The sequence below is a fragment of the Phaenicophaeus curvirostris genome, chromosome 4 (genome assembly GCF_032191515.1).
Source record: "Phaenicophaeus curvirostris isolate KB17595 chromosome 4, BPBGC_Pcur_1.0, whole genome shotgun sequence".
NCBI lineage: Eukaryota > Metazoa > Chordata > Aves > Cuculiformes > Cuculidae > Phaenicophaeus > Phaenicophaeus curvirostris.
Genome location: NC_091395.1, coordinates 98,883 through 119,827, shown reverse-complemented (window position 1 = coordinate 119,827; position 20,945 = coordinate 98,883). Strand labels below are relative to the sequence as shown.

At 46.6% G+C, this 20,945-nt stretch overlaps 1 protein-coding gene across 1 annotated transcript; it reads left to right on the top strand.

The window, feature by feature from the left end:
* Positions 1–1,718: 1,718 nt before the first annotated feature.
* Positions 1,719–19,439, top strand: BMP3 (bone morphogenetic protein 3). The gene is made up of 3 exons (XM_069855040.1): positions 1,719–2,169; positions 14,665–15,578; positions 18,025–19,439. The coding sequence occupies exons 1-3, from the start codon at positions 1,869–1,871 to the stop codon at positions 18,214–18,216; spliced, it is 1,407 nt and encodes a 468-aa protein (XP_069711141.1). The 5' UTR covers positions 1,719–1,868; the 3' UTR covers positions 18,217–19,439.
* The last annotated feature ends 1,506 nt before the right edge of the window (positions 19,440–20,945 follow it).

Here is a 20,945-nt window from a genome sequence, read left to right as displayed (position 1 = left end):
CAGCTTTATTATTTGTGTCCAAAAACTCAATGGTGCCTTAATGGTTTGGTTACATACGTTTGCTTGCACGGTTTTTGTCTTGCACTTTCTGACATAGGAAAGTGAGAAGTATAGTTAGTCTTACTGTTGGCATTAATATTGAAATTTTGTTTGTACATCTGTGTATCATATTTTTAGATCTATATGGCAAATTTGATGCCTCATAACTGTTTGAAAATGAGATGCTGACATGGATTGTATTTGAGCACTCAAATATAAAGCATAGAGAAATCAGCAGTGTGCTTTTGAAAATCTTCTCTTGTCTTTCTACCTGCCCGTAGGCATTTCCTTCTCGTAGTTACAGATGGGCTTATTAATACTGCATATCAATGTGCTTGATTGATCCTAAATTAGTTGTGAAGGTGAGGTCGCCCTCCAGTATTTTAGTGTGCTATATTTAGAGCTCGATAATGGTATGCATTCTGTAGCTGCTTGAAAACACGAATGCCCCATGCTGGAAATAACGCATGCTAAGCTCCATATAGTAATCCACAAGACGATTTTCTTATTTCCCTTCTTCAAGTTAGAAATTAAGTCGTCCTTGTGAACTGACTTATTTGTAATTGGTGAAAATGCAACGGGGCTTGTCTTCCATCTCCTGTGTTCTTCCCCACCGGGTGTGCAAAGTAAGGCAACCTTTGCATTGTAAAGCATATTTTGGAAAGCACAACATTTCGTATCTGGTAGGGTGCCGTCTGGTGCTGTGGCAGTGACAAAGGGAGTGTGATGTTTCTTTCATTTTGATGGTGAAAAGCAGTAGAGGCAGAAGGCATGCGAAATCCCTCAGCTGCGCGAGGAATGCCCCTCTGTAGCAGAGGAGTCCCAGCGTGTGGGATTTCTCTGCCTGATCCCATGCAGCTCACAGAAGGGTCAGGTGCCTGAAAGGGCTTGGCCCCCTTTAACCTGGGCACAGCGCACCTGCCTTCCGACGGGTTCTGGGTTGGTGGTGACACCTCTGCCTGCCCTGGCCTGGTCATAAGGTGACAAAGAAAGAAACGGAGCACCACTGGGCGTGGCTGGCCCTCGGCAGAGATGCAACGAAGCCTGGCACAGCTTCCACCCGGTACGAGGGGAGAAGGCTGAGCGTGGTTTTTGTTTTATTGCCATCTTGTTATTTTGTTGCCGTTGGAAGAGATCGCATGGAGCTGGGCAGGGAAACATTGTCTGACACCCTCCCCGCTCCCCGCCGTTCCCCGGCTGCCCTCAGGGACGCGGTCGCAGCCAGCGATTGAATTTCCAGAGGCGAGTCTCCCTCTGTCTCTGCGCGTGCGAGGGCGCTTTCCTCGGGGTGGTGGTTTCCCCTTTGCTTTGCCTCCTGCTTGCGGTCGCGGCCCATCGCGAGGGCGGCGCGATTGGCTGCTGCCGACACGGAGCAGCCCGAGCGCCGGGGCTCGCGCTCACTCGCACACGCTCAGCGCCGCGCACGCCCCGCGAGCGCTCGCCCGGGTCGCGCCGGCACCGCTCAAAGCGGGCACCGAGCATCTCGCTGCGCGCAGAGCAGCACCTCGCCTCTCCGCCGAAAACCACCTGCGCCGCAAGAGGAATCGACAACTTCGCTGGCGGCGCCAGGAGGGACGGGCCGTTTATACCGCGCCGCTTTCCTCCACGACGGTTTTCGGATATTTTTCCCTTTCTTTTTTTTTTTCCCCTCCCCTTCCAAAAAGAGGAAACTCCGTCTCCGATTTCCAGCGCCGCGCCCGCACGCGTCGCCGGCGGCGGTTGCATCTGGCCGAAACGAACCTCGCTGGGCGTCTCGGTCTCGCCCCTCTGCTTGCCGGCCGGGGCGAAGAGAGGCTCCGGAGCCCAACCGGACAGGTCGCAGGGGCAGGATGGCGGCTGGGACGCGCCGGGCGCTGTGCCTGTGCCTGGGCTGGGGCTGCCTCTGCCTGGCTCTGGGCGACGCGCTGGAGGCTGGCTGGGTCGTGCCGCGGCGGCGAGCCGCGCCAGGTGACCGCGCCACGGAGCGGCTGCCGCCGGGGGACAAGGTCTCGGAGCACATGCTGCGGCTCTACGAGCAGTACAGCGGCGGGGCGCGGGCGGCGGCGCCGCGGCCCCGGGACCCGCCGGGGCGGCTCGGGCCGCACCCCCGCCTGGGCAACACGGTGCGCGGCTTCCGCCCGCTGGCAGCAGGTGAGCCCCGGGGCGCGGCGGGGCACGGCGGCCCCTCGGGGAGCCCGCGGAACCGCCCGCTTCGACTCGGGTACGCGAGCCCGCTACGAGGGCGGCGCGGCGGGGCCGCGATCGGCCGGACGACAGCGGGGGCGAAGGGCGGGGCCCTCGGGCGGCCGGACGCGGCGGCGGCGGGGACTCACCTGGCGGCCGAGTCAGCTCCCTCTCGGTGGCGCCGCGCAGGCTTCGGTTCGGTAGAAACGCAGGTAACGGTCCGTTCGTACCCCCGGGAGCAGCGCTAGAGCCGCGCAGCAGCCGCCTCGCGGAGCGGCGGATCTGTTGTAGCGCAGGGGAACGACGTGAGGAAGAAGCCCAGAAAGTAAGGCTTCCTGTGGCAACACTCCTGTACTTCAGGATATAACGTTTACATTATCGCCCGCATTTTAATTGCTGCTTTATGTTTTTCAACTCTGTATACAGCGTCTCTGCCGTATGATATCTCAGTGCTATATGAGGGGGCAAGGTAATTAACGCCTACGTATCGTTTCTGGAGTCTTTAGTGAACCTTTAGCCTGTCTCCTGTTGAGGCGCCAGTGGCAGTACAGGCGATTAGGGGTGGTGGCAAATGAATTTAGTTGACGCATTTTATTTTGTGCATGGTGAATGCTGCATCTGAGCATCTTTGGAAGCAGCACTTTGATGTCTCTGTGATTACAGACAGAAATGCTCAGGTAGTTTTATGAAAGCATGAAATCTTTTATTAAAAAGAGGATAGGTGGGGTGTATTTACCACGGCAGCATCCCCAAGGAGCCATGTCCTAGCAGAATGGGAAGATGAAGCCATCTTGGCGCTACATCCCCTGGCTCTGCACTTCTGCTTTTTACACATCTGACCTCTGCAAGGGGTAGATAGAAACGACGGAACACGAACACAACCCTCGCTAGGATATGCTGCCTGAATCTACCAAGTCCCACCGTCTCAGTGTTTGTGTGACACCTGTTGTGCCACGAGTGACAGATCATTTGCCAGTCTCTTTTTTATCATTGCCCTAGGGCACTGACCCAGCATCTCTTCAACAGATGAGCACTTGACAGTAAAAGTGAGTGTTAGTCTGGGAGTTTCTGTGACCTGTGTCAATTTGTTCCTCTCCCAGAAAACTGAGCGCTGAGTGCCAGCCTTTCCTTAGGTTTCTTTGCGAGTCATTTACTTACAATTTGTCCGAGGCAACAACGAGTTTTGTGGTATAGGTGAGTGGAGAGATTAAGTACTGTGAACAGAACAGCTTTAGCTTTTTAGCATTCAGTCCTATAAATGCTTTCTATCGTATGTTACTGCAAGCATTTCTGTTTGTGAGAGAGGCTTTAGAGGCCAGAGGCATGAATACCTTGGTTTTGGAGGATGATGAGCTGGGATTCTCCCATTACTGCTCTTACAGGGGAACTTTATTGTCTTTCTAAAGTGACCCTCTATTTGCAATGCAAAGTCTAACATACTTTGCTCTGCTTTGAGATAAGCAGTTCTGTCACTGAAAGAGGAGAAGGTATAATTAAAAAAAAAAAAGACACAAATGAACCCTTAACAAAAATTGGTAGGTGTGGAGAACCCCAAAGGACCAATATTTGCTCCTTTTAGACATATCTGATTCAAGATGTTTCTTGTTCTAAACCTAGAAGGCCTGTGGTTGAAATCCCATCTGTGGACTGTCTGATTTTATTTATACTCACTTGACGTTGGGTGGCAGCAGTCCTATAAACCCACTGTTGGCTAATATCCTTCTTCCTCTTCCTTTTGCAGTTCAAGTGCCAAAGAGATAGTTTGGAAATGGTTGTAAGATTCTCTACACTTTTATCGGTATCTATGCAAAATTTTTAACCAGTTTGCTGTTGTCTTTTTCTCACCATAGGCAGCAGCCGCTCAATTTGGAGTGTCATTGATTGCAGAAAAGCATGTTTCCAGAGAAGCCTTAGCTCAAATGTTCCTCAGGGCGGCAGGGGGTGTGACAAGGCTTTTTCTGGTTTCTAACTTCTTCCTTGTGCCTGGTCTGCCTGGCTGGCTCTGCGATGGAAATGGCACATCCACAGAATTTCCCTTCTGAGGTAATTTGTTTCCAGATCTGCTCTGTCCATCGTGCTTTTTGGGTCCAAATTTAAGGCCCCTGCAGACTTTCCATCATCCTTAACATGGTCCCAGTGGATAAAATAATAAATTAATTTGCCATTAGTCCTTTGCTGTCAGCCCCTTTGGCGGACAGCTTTCTGTCTGCGATGAGCAGAACTTCCCTAAGAAAATCCCCTCCCACACGAAGCAGTAGTAATGGGTCTGTAGATCTCACCAGCTTGGGAAGTTTCCTGCCCACATTCCTTACCCGGGCTCCTAGGAGGCAGCAGACTTCCCTTTGAGTGGGGTCTGCTTGACATATCAGACCCTCTGTCCCCTTCAATAGCGAGTCTCCTACAACTATGACTCTTCTATCGGTCTTTGTGGCAGTCATGGCAATATAGTGGTTACGCTGTTTTGGTCTCTTACCCTGCTCTGATGTGGGTGCATCTTCCTCCTTGTTTTCCTCTGGTCCGTCCTCGACATCGAGAGCCTCAAATCTGTTGGGGAGTGACACCAGCTCTTCAAAGAATTACTCAATAGGATCCCCTGGGATGTGGTCCTCCGAGACAAGGGAGTGGAACAGAGCTGGAAAATATTCAAGGATGCTTTTCATAAAGCACAAGAGCGCTCAGTCCCGTATGTAAAAACTCGGGCAGGGAAGAGAAGAGACTGGAGTGACTGAATCGAGACCTGCTGTATAAACTCGAGAAAAAGAGGGAACAACACTGGCAGTGCAAGCAGGGACGGGCAGCTTGCAACGTGTATAGGGACGCTGCCCAGTTGTGTAGGGATGAAGTCAGGAAGGCCAAGGTGCAGCTGGAGCTAAACTTGGCAAGAGAAGTAAAGACTAACAAGAAGGGCTTCTACAAGTACATCAATCAAAAGAGGAAGGTCTAAGAGAATGTACCCCCACTGGTGGTTGGGAATGGTGATCACGTATCAACAGACGAGGAGAAGGCTGAGGTACTTCACTGATAACCACTCTCCTCACCCCTCCTAGGTCATGGGACAGCAAGATGGTGACCAGGGGGATAAACCCCCTCCCACTGTAGAGCAGGATCAGGTTTGTGACCACCTGAAGAACCTGAACATTTATAAGTCTATGGGACTGGATGAGATGCATCCCAGAGTCCTGAAGGAATTGGCAGATGTGGTTGCCAAGCCACTCTCCATGATATTTGAAAAGTCATGGCAATCAGAAGGAGTTCCTGGTGACTGTAGAAGGCTAATATCGTGCCCGTTTTTAAAAAGGGCAGAAAAGGCGACCCTGTGAACTACCGACCTGTCAGCCTCGCCTCTGTGCCTGGGAAGATGATGGGACAGATCCTCCTAGAAGCTCTGCTGAAGCACATGGAGGACATGGAGGTGATTAATGGCAGCCAGCACGGCTTCACCAGGGGCAAAGCCTGTAGGACCAACTTAGTGGCTTTCTGTGATGGGGTGACTGCAGCAGTGGACGTGGGTAAACCTACGGGTGTGATCGATCTAATCTTCAGTAAAGCCTTTGACACAACGTCCCCCACAACATCCTCCTCTCTAAATTGAAGAGATACGGATTTGATGGGTGGACGGTACAGTGGATAAGAAACTGGTTGGAGGGTTGTATTCAGAGAGTAGTGGTCAAATGGCTCAAAGTCCAGATGGAGATCTGTGACAAGTGGTGTCCCTCAGGGATCCGTACTGGGACCAGAGCTGTTTAATATCTTCATCAATGATATTGACAGCGAGATTGAATGCCCCTGCAGCAAGTTTGCAGATGACACCAACCTGAGTGGTGTAGCTGCCACACCAGAAGGATGGGATGTCATCCAGAGGGACCTGGACAGGCTGGAGAAGTGGGCCTATGAGAACTTCATGAGATTTGACGAGGCCAAGTACAAGGTCCTACACCTGGGTCGGGTCAATCCCCGATTTCAGTACAGAATTGGGGATAACATGATTGAGAGCTGCCCTGCAGAGAAGGACTTGGGGGTGCTGGTTGATGAGAAGCTTGACATGAGCCGACAGTGTGCGCTCACAGCCCAGAAGGCCAACCATATCCTGGGCTGCATCCAAAGAAGCGTGGCCGGCAGGTCGAGGGAGGTGATTCTGCCCGTCTATTCCTCTCTTGTGAGACCTCATCTGGAGTACTGTGTCCAGTTCTGGAATCCTCAATCTAAGAAGGATATGGAGCTGTTGGAACGGGTCCAGAGGAAGGCTACAAGGGTGATCCGAGGGCTGGAGCACCTTCCCAATGAGGACAGGCTGAGAGAGTTGGGCTTGTTCAGCCTGGAGATGAGAAGGCTCCGAGGAGATCTTACAGCGACCTTCCAGTACCTGGAAGAAGGAGAGTTGGAACTAGATGATCTTTAACGTCCCTTTCAACCCTATCTATTCTATGATTCTATGTCCATTTTGCCCACACCTACTGCAACAGGCCTCGCAGGAATGCTTTGCTAATTTTATGTGCGGTTTAATCGTGTGTTTTCAGGAGAGAAATTTTTCTGTAACACAACTCTTAGTTGTGGCTGTGAAACCTTTCTGTGGTCGCTTTTGTCCTGGAGGCATTCTGGATCTTATTGCAATCTGTGGGAAAGGTCTTTCCCAGGTCTCTGAGATAAATTGTCCGAAGAATTTTTGAGTCTCTGTAAGCTCGCACATTTTGCTTGGAGACTGAGACCTGGAGGGTTTTTGAAACTTATCCACGTTTCTAGTCTGAGAAAAGAGCGGTTGCACATGGCAGCTGCAGTCTTGCAAGGGACAGCTCATAAGAAAGAACTAAGACCTGATTAATCCAAAGAAACATCCTAACAACTGTTAAATGCAAGTTCGTCTTTCCACTGCTCAGTTGACTGAGGGGATAGGCCGAGAGCTTCATCCCTGTGTGGGCGCCTCTGAAGCCTCTTGTCCTACGTTGCCCTGAAATGTCTCACACGCCCAGTTTCACGACAAGGCTGGATTATTACCGGTTTGTTGTTTGGGCCTGGGCGAGTTTGGCATTTGGTTTCCACGAACATTCACATGATCTCCTAATCGGGTAGATTTGTTTTCCATTCACCTTGCTGATTTATTCCAAAACGTAATCAATCTGTTTGAGTCGCTCAGAAGCACGACCTTCGATGCCCATGGCAAAGCTTAAAGAAACACCAGGCCTCTGATCCATTCAGAAGCACTGTTTTCCCTCATTGACCTAAGTGCAATGTGGAATGTTTCTGGGATGACGCTGACGGCCCTAACGGCAAGCTTGGCTTTGGTGAAAGTCCTAAGGTGGAGTCTTTTTTCCATTTTTTTTTTTTTACCTGTGACTACCACATTGGTGAGTGGTTTTCCATCCCTTGTGACTGAAAACAGAAAAGTAGGACAAAGGTCAGATGATCCATCGCTTGGACCCAAACACTTTGACAATTCTGGCCAACATAGTCTCAAACTGCAGTCGAACCTCTTTGTTAGTTTCTGCATGCAATCGTTCTTTTCTCCTGCCATTTAGCAATACCATGCAATGACCAGACCTCCAGCTGATAAAAATCTGCTTAACTTCAGTACTTCCTGTAGAGGCATGCTGAGCTGTGACTTCTGAGGACTGGGATCTGCAGGTAAGATACAGCGTGGAATAAATAAAAGAGAGTGGAAACATAAAAGCCTCAAATGGGAGAACTTTGCTTTTCAAAGCACTCGTAATCATAGCATTGCTTGGAGAACATGTCTTGTATGAGTCATTTAAAAGACACTGCATTAATCAGAGGGTCTCTCATAGTAATGTTACACAGCCAGAAATTACTTCACTTTATAGTCTTTCATATTGACTGAATTTCAAGTCATTTTAGGTATTACACCTGCCCCTAGGCCAATTTCTGTGGTTTAAGGACTCTGTTGTCCTTTTCAAAATGCCTTTCTTTCCCTTGTTGTGGTATGAAACTCCCACACAAATGAGGTAGCAGAGTGTTGCTCAGGGAAACCGGCTAGTTGGCAGCTGCCGGCCGTTGGCCTGCAAAAAACAAGAGACACCTGGATGCTCTGGTTTTATTTTGCAAAATACTCAGATGGGTAAGAGGGAAGCAGCAATCGAGGTAGAGCAAGGCAGAAGAAAAGATGAAGTTGGGATGCCAAATTTGCATTCCTGTTCTGGAATTCGTTCCCATTTCAAACTACGTGTGAACTTCTGTAGCTCGGCTGTGAACTTCTGAAAGTGAAGGTTTACACCGGAAGAGCCCTTGTGTTCCTAACTGTGCACCGGCACTAGCTCACTACTTTAATATCTTGTTTAAATGATAGCTAATGATGGCTATATAACTAAACGTTAGTCATTATCGCATCCTTCTTCAGCTGTGGGATAGCATTGGCAGCCTGTAAAAATGTCTGTGTATCCCCTGTAAAGGTAAAAGCACTGCATGTTAGTGGTCTCGTTATGGCTTATCAGTGCCTGGGAATGCCCTTTGCAATGCCAGCGATGTTGGTCTCTGCAGACCTAACTGCTTTTTCTGTCAATGCTTCTTTAATGTCAGCAACAGGCAATCCATAAGGCCGCGGGTCATTGAGGGAAGGTGAGAAAGCATGGGTCACATCTCTTAAGGTTTGGCCAGTACGAGTACTTCAGCTGTAGTGCCGAGTTGTTTTCTGGGCCGAGTTATCAGTAAATAAGCTGGCATCTCTGATACTTTGAATGGTGAGGGATGGCACATCCTGAGCTGGCATCGAGGTGGTGGCCGTCTGCATGATAGAGTAAGCCTTTTTTGCTTTAGGCCTGAAGAGATCATACCTCCCCCAGCCCTGGAGAGCTGTGCTGTCATGCGTGCAGGAGACTGGGGGAGCTGGCCCAGTACAGCTTTGCCACAGTGTACTGGCGTCACGGTTTCATTAGAACCACGGGAAAGCATGTGGGTGAATCGTGACTTGCGTATGGGCAGAGGAGGCCAATATAGCTCTAGTGTGTCCATTTAACTGTGTGTACCTTCCAAATTATATTATGCATGAATAGAAATGAGACATACCTTTATGTCCAGTTTGTGACTGTCACAACAAAGCTCTATGCTGTAGATGCAAGCAACGGTACCAGTGCAGCAACACTATGTCTTACCTATTGTGATTCAGTAGTGTTGTGTTGCTTTGAGCTCGGTCCTGAAAAATTGTCATCAGTCTGGTAGTGACATACGGTGATGGGTTGAAGGGAAGTGGAAATTGCTGTTAAAATCCAGCATCAGAGTATCTGAGAGCGGTAGGTAATGGTGTATTCCTTGCACATAGCTGCGTTGTGTTTATTATTCCTTTGCTTGTTTTATCTGATGTCTTCTCATCTTTACACCCCCTTTGTTGACGGTAAGTCTTGGGCATTTCCTGTTTTGTACTAGTAGAGAGTAAAGCTGAGTAAGCAGACCTCAGTTTAGGTAAGAAGGGACTAACAGACTTGGCTCAAGTAACGGCGCTCAGATAGAAATCTGCTGCTGGCAGAGTCGGGAAGCGTATCGAGTGAGCCAGGGGAGTTACTGCTACTTCAATACTGCCTTGCCACCGAGTTGCATTGCATACCGCTGCAAATGAGTGTGAAATTTACTGACCACAGACAGTCAGAGATAGCAGACAGACTCTTGCCGTGCAGTAAGGCGGCAGACCCAACTGCGGATTTGCTCCAGCAGCCGCCTGCCATACAGGGAGGCTCGGGATTCGTAAGATCTTCCTGATGTGGTTGTAGCCCAAGAGCCAGCCTGGGCAGAGGGTGACCTTCCATCCGGTGTCCCTCTGAAAGGTCACAGTTTAGAATCAGATTTTTATCTATGTCCATATCAGATGGTTTCTTGTTTGGGCAGCTTGAGCAAAGAAAAGGACTCTAAAGGTGCTATTTTCACTGGTTTTGTTCGCTATGGAAAACATAAGAATTGAGGTGCCATGATGCCACGATTGTCTAGAGCATAGGTTTCTGGGCCCGTGTTTTACATTCTTTTTCCCACAAAGCTGACTTTATCCTTCTACACCCATGGAGAGCTTTGCCCCAAGATGATCTGGTTGCCTTTGAGCCTTCAAAGTTTTTGTTACAGAGGACTAACCGCTCAGAGGCCTTAGCTGGGCTTAGTCAGTCTGCCTATTTCCTCTAGCTGCGGAGTGTCCCGCGATGGAATCACCCCTGCGGTTTGGCTCCCTCCTTCTCTCCATTTAAGATGGAGCTTGTGATGGCAGCATCCTAATAAATAATCACTTATCAAACATCATTGAGGTACCAGAAGTACAGTCCTGCTTTGATTCAGCTTGGATTTTTGGGGGGTGGTTCTTTAGGATTAGTGAGGACGGAAGTTGGGCAAGCTGTTTACGTGAGAGGAGTTAGCGGTGTAGGTCATTGTGAAGACCAAAGCTTTAGCTCCAGTTGGTAAGTAAAACTTCACTGATGTCTTCAGAGTGAGCTGCATGAGGCTCACAGAAAGCTCACCATATCACCATAAAATTTGTTTCGATGCTACTCGGTACCTCCCAATGTTGGTGAGAAGTTTAGACTGTGGTCCTGATTTTGGCTAATAGTTTACACTAAGTTAATGTGGAGACTAATGTTTGGCAGTTACTGACTTCTGGATTTAAGGATGAAGTTTCTTTCAAGCGAAATGAAAGTTTTCTTGAGAAGAAGGTACATTTGTAGCTATTTTAAGGCTGCATGTTCGTCAGGGCACGAGTCTTTTTTAAGGCTAGCGACAAGCCTGGAGAATGCTTATTTTGATGTGTCCCTTGCATTGGAATGTTGGGTATTGCTGTCACATCATCGTGTGTCTTTGACATGGTGTTCCTAAGTTGTGACGGAGATCCAGGTCACATGGTTAGGTTTTTTTGAACCGGAAGCAGCTAATCTGTAGACTTTTGTCCCAGTCACTAGTAACTGTTTTCAAGATGATTTTGAACTTCTTACAATCCAAACTCTTCATAGCTGTCTGATCCAGGATGTCATCCGGTAAGAAGAGCACCGCCTACTGCAAGTCCTTGGGCTCAGGTGTAGGGTTCACTGCTATGAGCAGATTCTTGAGTTATGCTTTTAATCAAAAATACATATTCCTCCTGCATCTCTTTCATGCCATCACGGTTTCTGTATTTATGATGTGAGCGGCTTGTTTTGCCTTCCTTTACAATATGCCAGTCTAGAGAAGGTGTTTGTTTAGCTGAATTCCTATTAAGAATTAAAATCAAACCTTGTCCTTGAACATGGGATCATAGAATGGTTTGGATTGGAAGAGACCTCAAAGACCTTCCAGTTCCACACCCTGCCATGGGCAGGGATACCATCCACTGGATCAGGCTGCTCAAGGCCCCGTCCGACCCATCCTTGAATGCTTCTGGGGAGGGGGCAGCCATGACTTCCCTGGGCAATCTGGGCCAGCATCTCACTGCCCTCATTGTGAACAATTTTTTTGCAATGCCTAGTATAAATATTCTCCCTATCCATTATAAAGCTATTCCGTCTAGTTCTTTCGCTACGTGTCCTTGTAAAATATAGGACAGTGATTCAAATAACTTCTTTAGCAGGTGCTCTTGAAGCACTGTAAATACTGGTTCCTAAGATCAATGTACTTTGCACTCTGCTGAATAACATATTAACCTCATTATATTAGTGAAGGAAAAAAAACAACAAGCGGGCATGCTTAGTACGAACGTAAGAAACAGTTGGGTTTAGGTTCAAGGAATTAAAATAAGGTTCGGAATCAAAGCCAGTCTTGTTCCCTGGAAATAAATAATAGCGAGAAATGGGATTAGTTCGGTAAATTAGTTTTCAGCTATTGGGAACTTACCTACGTGATCCACTGTTGAGCTGGACTGGAAGCGTAAATGAGGGTGCCTTCCATAAACAGTTCAGCCTTTTCTGCCTTGTTTCACCAAGAAAAGCGTATGTTGTTTTTCTTTTAATTTCACTAACCCACGTGTGTGATATATTGAGGGGTAGCATTCTGTCTTTCTAGTGAGACCGCTTCCTGCTTTTTTACTGTATCTGTTAGAAAGTGGGTGAGAAAAAGATGTTTAGAAGAAGAGGCCGCTTAGATTGTTGGGGAGGCAAAGGGGGAATATGGTATTTTGATGGACTCACCTGAATGGCGTTAGCAATAGGGATGTCACAGGCTGGAAGCATGGAATGTCAGCTGGAATGTGAAGCGGTCAAAATCTTTGCAAGATTGATACCAGAAATTATGTTTTCACTTGCTTAGGCGGGGGACTGTGTACGGTGTTTTAAGAGAGGAAGAGAGGAGGCTGTTCTTCCATAGTCTGCAGTCACCGCTATGCTTGCCACACTTGGAATAAGAAAATAAAGACTAAAATCAGGCTGAAGTCTTGCAAAAATTTGTAAATCGTAATTTCTGTTCAGACTCCGGGAGAGCATTTTGATGTGCTGTGATGTTAAAGCAGTGTCAAACCCTGCGTTTCCTCCTAATGTGCTGAGTTGTTTTTGAGCATATGACAGGCTGCAGAACGTACCTTTGCTGTAGTATATTTGGCTTTTCTGCACAGCCTGGGTTTGTGACTCTAGCATTTGGATCTATAGTTCTCTTTCTCTGAAGACAAGACCCAAGTGCAGGCCAACCAGGAAACGGTAAAACAAAAATTAAACATTACCCCTAAGCTTTTCTGTCACATCCCACGGGGTTTTCAAGTCGTCGGCCCGTCTGTTTTAGTGGATCAGCCTGTGTTATGAGTGCATCTTGAGGTTTGCACGAGATGCCTGTGGTTAGGTAGAGTTCTCTAATTTTACAGCTGAGGTAATCCCACAGTCTCCCATATCTCTCCCAACTGATACTGTAGTATTCTAAATGCAAAGAAGCATTGTCCTTGGCTTGGATCTCTGTGCACGGAGGTTAGAGGTTGTGGTTTGCCACTGCCACTGTCTCCCAAATTCGAGATGCTTTTTGTCGGCTTTCTTTGGATTATTGGGGTTGCTCTTGTAGCATCTGCCTATCTTAGCCTGTACTAGTAAAGGCTTTCTAATGCTGTCTGGCATGAAAATCAATTATGTACGCTAGTTGGAATGGTTACATAGCCCCAGTGTAACAGAAGCGGTACTGGACGTTAATATTCTGGAGAGAAACTTTGCGACTTTCCCAAAACGCTGTCTGTGTGGCTTGTGTGTCTTTAGCTCCTTATAAAATGATGAATTTTCTCTTTTGCCAGAGCTGATGACTGAGCTATAAAAATTTTTAAACTGAGATTCTATCTCATAGGTCTTTTGTACCCCGGCTTTAGAGGTGTACCACATTTTTCTCCTTCGCAGGCCACACAGTTGTCGATAACTTCATATGTACCCGACTTTAACCGTGCCGTCTTGCAGGTCTCTGAGTCACAAGGACCCAGTTGTGCATGTGGAGGTTGCTGACCGCTCAGGGGGCTGGTAAATCTGTCTTATTGTAATGGAGGAATGGTTAAAATGGAGAGGAAGCTTCCTTTCTAGCATAGGATTTCAATTTGCCTTTTAGTTTAAATTTTGAAATATGTAGTACTTTCTGTGTTTGCTTATCTGTTTTGCATCCTGATATACATAGATCGTCGTACCCTGTGTTATGTGGGCTTGGGTCCCTTTTTCGTACTGTCTTTGACATCTTCACATGCTAAGACTAAATGCTGCCCATGCCCATATGTCCCCGTGTCACAGGTGAAGCCTAAATTGTGGTGGGGCAGAGCAGAACGCTTAGAAGAACTGGCAGAGGATTTGGGTTTTTGTCTTGCCTTAAGCAGCTCTGCGATTTGAGCTTAAGTGACTTACCCAGCCGCAGGGTTGAAAGCCTGTTGCAACACTGACCATCACGCTCCATTTGAATCCAGGCTTTTCCTCTCCATCGCTGCCACGGTGAGTCTGCTATAGAGGAAGCAAACATTTTCATTCTGACTGAAGCTGTGACTCTACAGGATAACGGAAGTTTGTCGATGTGCCTACCAGCCAATGGGAGCCTTTCTCCCCTTCCTGTCTGGGCTGAGGTCTGGTTTGTTGTCATCAAAGTTTTGATTGTCTCAGATGAAGAAAGACAATTCCTTAGTCAGAACGGGTCAGCTGTAGTCACCTGTGCACATCTAGAGAGAGAGGGGAGGTTGGAAATTATACAGAAAGAGGAAAACAAAAGACCAGAAAGTTATTATTTCATCTCTCAAATTTTTTAACAATAAATATCTGTTATCAAGTGATGTTCTTGTGGTCTAATTTGTTTCCTCAGAGTCGGAAGAGTGGTAGGGCATGTGTGAGTCTTTGTGGTCGGAGCTAGGTATTTCAAGGAAATCAGATTGGAAGAGGTGATTTATGGTTCTTGAGTCGCCTGACTCAAGAACCATAAATCATACTATTTTCCCAAGTAGCGTTCTAAACATGTTCTATGGCACTGCGTGGAGATTTCCCATGAACTTAACATATGACCTAGAAAGTGCTGTGTTCAGCCCTTTCACTATAACATTTTGAAATGCCTGTATTTTTATCTAAGTATTTCTTTTTCTAGGGAGCCCTGAACACCAGGAGATGTACATTTTTAATTTGACGTCACTCACTGAGTCTGAAAATGTCTTGTCGGCATCGATATATTACTATACTGGTCATCTGCTGTACGCTCAGTGCAACTGTTCCCAGCCAGGAGGCTGTTCTTGTCATGGGCACAGGAAACCTGAAATTCAGATACATCTTTCAGTTTGGACCTTTCCTCCTGTTGGGAACCATGCTCGGAGCCTGGGACATTTTCCAGTAGGTGTCTCTCCCACTTCCCGGGATGTCCTTTCCTGGCACAGGAAGGATATCACTCGGTACCTGCACGAAGCAAAACAAAACAATGAACTCCTAATTGGTGTCAAAATTGGTCTGGCTGGCTGTCATCCTTGGAAAAGGGCAACTTCTCTCTACGAGCCCTACCTTCTCATTTATGCCAATGATTCTGCTATTTCAGAACCGGAGAGCGTTGTCTCTAGTTTGCGAGGGCACTACCGTCATCCTCTGCCGAGGGTCTTTCCCAGTCCAAAAAACCACACGAGGAGCAACCTTGGGAAGCGACGGCAAAAACGCTCTGCAAACGTCCCATTGCCATTGCAGAATAATGAGCTTCCTGGGGCAGAGTTCCCATATGGGAAGTACGGTAGATGGGAAGACAGACAACCTTACAAAATCTTTCAGTCTCGGCTAGCAGAGAGGGCAAAGAGTAAAAAAAAGCAGAGGAAGAATCATCACCGAAAGAGCCAGACTCTTCAGTTTGATGAGCAAACGCTGAAGATGGCGAGGAGGAAGCAGTGGAATGAGCCAAGGTATTGTGCCCGGCGCTATCTCAAGGTGGATTTTGCAGATATCGGCTGGAGCGAGTGGATTATTTCCCCTAAATCCTTTGACGCCTATTACTGCTCGGGGGAATGCCAGTTTCCAATTCCAAAGGTATGGTCTTTCTCAATTCTTTTGTATTGTGTGTTATTTTAAATGATGCATTTTCTTTGTCTTGTTGGTAAAAGGCAGCTAGTCACCTGTTACGTGTGGAGATCTGGTAATTAAGCGATACCTTCATCTCGTGCCATGAGGAGCAGCCGTTAGAACAGCTAGTAAAAATACAGGGTCGAAATAGTTATTAAAAAAAAATTACATGGTATTAGTTGCTTGTCTGGAACCCAAATTTATAGAATCATGGACTGCTTTAATTCATCTCCTGAATAGTGTTTACCGTGTGTGAACTTCTTAACCTGTGTACTAAACACAGTATGAGCCACATGCAGAAAATTAGTTTCTGGACAGTGGTCATTACACCTTAATGGAGTCTCTGCTGTGCTAGAGCCTCACTGTGGCCGGTCAGCATAGCACGCTCTTGGAAAAAGCAGTGCCTCATGAGCGTTGCAATGATATAGAGACTCTGTGGATCTATAGAAGTCAGGCCACTCCTAAGAATAAGTGGGAGAACCTCGTAGGAGAGACTGAGCGGGTCCAAAAGTGATGGATCCCAGCCAATGACTTGTGAAATAACCTCTGTTTTTCATGAGTAGCAAGAAAGGGTGTTGTGCTCCTAGCTCTGCTACCTAGGGAAATGAATTGTGCTCCTTAAGATCAAGCGCCTGATGTCATTATTAGTGACACAGATTCCTCTGGAATTTACTAAAAGCAGAAAGTAGGATGTGATACTCTAGGCGGACCTAAAGGGAAGGGTGCATGTAAATAACACCTGTGGGAAATGTCAGTAAAGACTGGGCTTTTGGTTTTGCTCTAGCTTCACGTTCAAGAGTCTTCATTCCTGCCACAATTGAGCCCTACTGCTTAGTTCCAAATTTTTTGTGGCATTTCAGTGGCTTAAAGGCCTGAGGGAATTGCCCTTTGAAAGCGATGGGTGGAGAAATGTACCAAAGGGATCGGAAACCCAGAGAAAGCAAGTTGAGAAAAATGCGACTCTCTGAAGGAGGAGAGGACTTACCTGACTACCTCCAACTGCGATGGCAGGCTTTTGAGTTTCATATCAAAGGGAAAAGTGAAAGGCAACATCAAGTGATCCAGTCAATTTCTTTGAATACATTGCACTGGGAGTTTTTCTTTACTGTTGATGGGAACTGTGCTCTGTCAGGCCAGTGACTTGGCATATGGGTCACAATTTAGGTAAAGGAGTTGGATCTGGATCTCTTCCATTCTAAGGACGTGTAAATTATAAAAATAGCCACCCTATTCCTCTGCTTAAGGTTGGATTAGCATTTTGAGTCGCAGCTTTAATTATAAAAACTTCTTAAACTGCCGTAAAAGAGTGTCACTTCGGGTTTTGTTTTGGAGAAAACAGCATACAGTACTCCAAGTGGAAGGGGTTAAGTACTTCAGTTCAAAGGAGTCTTAAAAAAAAAAAAAGAAAGCATCTTCAGCTCAGATGATCCCCGCCCCTACAATATTCTTTGTTTGAAATGAAATTCCTGCTCTGGCCTACTGTCATTTTTATCGTAGAAACTCAGTGAAGACTCAAGCATGCTTCAGACCATTGTTGATTCTTCTGGAAGAAAATTTTGGTTAAGTTCCTCTGTATTTCTGATGCTAGGAAAAAAAAAAATAATAATGTGGATTAGCAGCCTCTTAGAAAAGCTTCAACGTGTCTTCTTGTAAGACCAAAAGAGTTTAGGTAGCTGTTTCTAAGGTAATCAGGGCTGGCTCTTTTGGCTTTTGAAGAAGTAAATGATAATCGAGGTACCGATGAACTCCGAGGATCTGGCACTTACTAGAGAATAACGTTTTTGACCCAGTTGCCAGAAATCTTTTTTTTTGCATGAGCGTGAACAATACCAATTAGAGTTGTGGCATAAAATGGTTCTGTAACCTCGTCTGTATCCATTTCATCTGGTTTTGGTTTTCCTCACGCACTCACGATCCCCCAGTTAAACTTTCCAATCCCTGAGTTAAGGTTCTTTTGCTCCTTTCACGACTCTGCCTGCTAGCATGTCGCCTGCTTCCCTCATAGCCACATGAGTTTTAGAACTAAATGGTGGCCCACGTGTATGTCTGTCTGGTCAGAAGAGACTACCTTGACCTATAGGTATGCCTTGCTGCAAGGTCAGCTGCTGGGGAATTTTCCCCCACAGGCACATGCCGCAGACAGCCTGACAACCCATCTCCAGCAGGATGCCTGAGCCAAAAGCAGTGGAGTGACGCTCGCGTCTTGTGGCCTAAAGAACCGGACTGGATTTGTGTGTCCTGCCACTGGCTCAGGGTGGCTGTGGTGATGATTGTTGAGAAGATCGGTTTTACGGCTAGTCAGCTGTGGCATCTCCAAAGGGTCCTTCTTCAAAAAAGAAGTTTCTTGTTAGAGTATGCATATCCACTCTAACACAGGTGCGCTTACATTTTCTTTTCTATCTTTCTCTTGCAGACCTTGAAGCCGTCCAACCATGCTACCATCCAGAGCATAGTGAGAGCCGTCGGGGTCATACCCGGCATCCCCGAGCCTTGCTGCGTTCCTGAAAAAATGTCTTCTTTAAGCATCTTATTCTTTGACGAAAATAAAAATGTCGTTCTTAAGGTATACCCCAACATGACAGTGGATTCCTGTGCATGCAGATAACATCTTGGAAGTCCCTTTTGAAAGTGTAGGTTATCAGTTGCTGGCTGGGGACTGGGGGTGGTGTTTTATGATATCAACTTCTGGTTTGCACTGCCAGCTTGTTTCCTTTGGACAAAAAAGAGCAAATTGTAAACAAATCGCAACAAAGTGGATGGAAACGGAATGGATTCCGAATAGCGATTCTGAGAAAAGAGAACACAAGCTTCATTCGTTCAGAATTTTTCCGAGATGTGAGCATCTGTGATGAGGACTGACCGTTTCTGTTGTAATTGAGAGATGAGAAGGCGATTAGCGGACGACTAAGATTTTTGAGACCATCAGAAGGATGAACTGCTCTATTTTTGCAGGAGATCTTTGGAAGCAGCGGTATCTGTTATTTTTTGTCTCTGATTTTGTGGTGACTAAGGCTGGGGGGAGATTAGAAATACGCTATTGTTCATTTTAAGGCTAAGCTCTCTGCCTTAGGTTATAGAGTAGCACAGCAAGACAGAAAACCAAATCCTACATATGAAGAGCTTTGGATAATCTGACTTAGACATCTATCTGCTCATCGTGATCTGTCACTGATTGCACACGTTTATTAATTTTCATTGATGTATCGATTGCTGCTGCATGCATAGTTGCGGTTTCTTAAAAGTGAGAATTTGCCTTTTGTGCCATCGTGAAAGCTCAGCAGGCCAAGGATACAAAAGCATCCTGCTCAGCGAAGGACTTGTTCCAACACATATTCCAGAATGTAGTTGCAAATAAGTTAAGAGTAAATCACAGTAGTCAATTCCTGATGTGAAATTAGTGGCTGTGTAACCCTTAGCTGTAGGCCTTGGTCACGATTATTTGATCAAAAATGTCTCTCAGTGAGCTTTGATTGTTACCTTAATCGGATGGTACATCTTTTTGGTTTACCTCCGTTCACCTGTAGTTTGGAGGTTGAGTTTGTTGTACGGATGCTGTCAATTTAAGATTTCTTTCTAGCAGGTTTTGCACAATAAAAATAGAAAACAGTTTCTCGATGAGTTCATGTGTTAAAAAATACATTTGAGAAACTACGGGTGGTAGAGAATACATTGGATGAACTTCCGGCACACCTGTAGAAATTTAGTTCTGTTACAGAGTAAATGTTTGCAAAAGTACTTTAGATGGAGCGCCTTTTCTATTTTTAGCAGTACAATCTATAGAGGATATCTTTTGAAATGCCTTCGAGTGGCCAGAGCAGCATTTTACTTTGTGTTAAAAGTAAACGTAAACTGACCTTTTCTGGGGAAGAGTCAGATGTTCTGTGTGTAAATCAGCTGGACTAAAAATGGGAGGGCAAAAGCTGTGCTTTTCTCACGGCTGAAGAGGCAGACAACCAGGAGCTTTTTATGGCTATCTCTGCAATGAAAATGAGCCTGTGTCTCTGGTGCACAGCCACTGCCTTGACCTTAAAGATGGACAGAAGCAGCCATGTGTACCGGCTGCCTTTTCCATTGGACTCGCCTTTAAATCCAGTAGTTTCCTCCTGGGTCTGATGTCGTGAGGACATGTAGGGGAATTCTGATGGCTAAGCTGCAACGGTTTCCGAAAGTTGTCTCTTGCAAGAGCTGCGCTGATAAGTAAGTCAATTGTTCATACAATGCAGTGTGATAATGGCTGCCATTTAAAAATGCACCAGCACAAGCAATAAATGTGAGTAAATTTTGTCTTCTTTTTCTAAAGAGCGTGTGGCAAAAAAGATTTTGTAGGGCTTTGAGAGGCCACCTTGGCTTTGTGCTGGTATGTTGTATTTATTTCTTCGAGGTGAGCTGGCTAATCATGAGTAATGCTCTTATTGCCCAAATAATTTCTTTGTGTTATTTGTGAGGCTCTGCAGAGGCACACCTTTTGTCTTGAGTAGAAAGGTGGGAGCTGGTCAGTAGTTATTGAGGACTGCATTTCTGCCCATGTTGTTCTATGCTAGGATTACGGCACGTTCCTTCCTTGGAATAGCCCTAGACTACACCTTCCCAAATGCAGTGTGGCAGAGAAGGTAACTCATGGCTTTCTTGCTCTCCAAGGGAGGGCTGGGGATGCTCATCCTGCTGTAAATGAGACCACAGCACTGGAGAAGGGCGGTCTGCCCCCTGGGAAAATGTTGGCCAAATGGGGATCACGCAAGGTGAGGAGTTGCTGAGATCCAGGCTCCCCCTTGTTGGGGGGTAATCTGAGCAGCCAGCTCTCGGGCAGAAGGCATCAGGCCAAAGCGGAGTCAGGAATCAGACTCCTTGGAGGAAAATGGAGAGATTGGAGGCACCCCAGGCCACACCTTGGGCGGTTGTGGGGCTGCCCACATCAGAATAGGGTGTTGGCAGCCAAGCTTCTCAACTTTGGTACTCCATAAAAGAGTCATTGATAGGTGTTTCCCTAGCATGGCAGCCTGGAGGAGCTGCGCTCCAAGTCCCTCTTTGGGACCGAAGCTGAACTTGAGGCCATAGGCAATGATTTCTGCTGCTGTGGTGACACGAGCCTGGAAGAGACTTCAAAAGCATTACCCCAAAATGAGCGTGGATATGTTACTCTTGGTTTTCAGTAGGATCCAGCCAGATTTTGTCATGAACCAGATCACGTATTGAAAATGATGTGTTCTGTCTTTTCCAGCTTCAAGCTAAGAGCATTCTCCTCAGTTCACCGTATAAAAGTGAGACATTTTGACTATGTGACTCCTCCTGTGTTTCAGTCTGTAAATGAAACTATCTACATAAAGCCATGTTTAG

Excerpts from the sequence above, each read along its gene's own strand:
- BMP3 (XM_069855040.1), top strand. The coding sequence starts at position 1,869 with ATGGCGGCTGGGACGCGCCGGGCGCTGTGCCTGTGCCTGGGCTGGGGC. Across the intron at positions 2,170-14,664 it reads CTTCCGCCCGCTGGCAGCAG|GGAGCCCTGAACACCAGGAG; the intron begins GTGAGCCCCGGG and ends TTCTTTTTCTAG. Across the intron at positions 15,579-18,024 it reads GCCAGTTTCCAATTCCAAAG|ACCTTGAAGCCGTCCAACCA; the intron begins GTATGGTCTTTC and ends TTTCTCTTGCAG.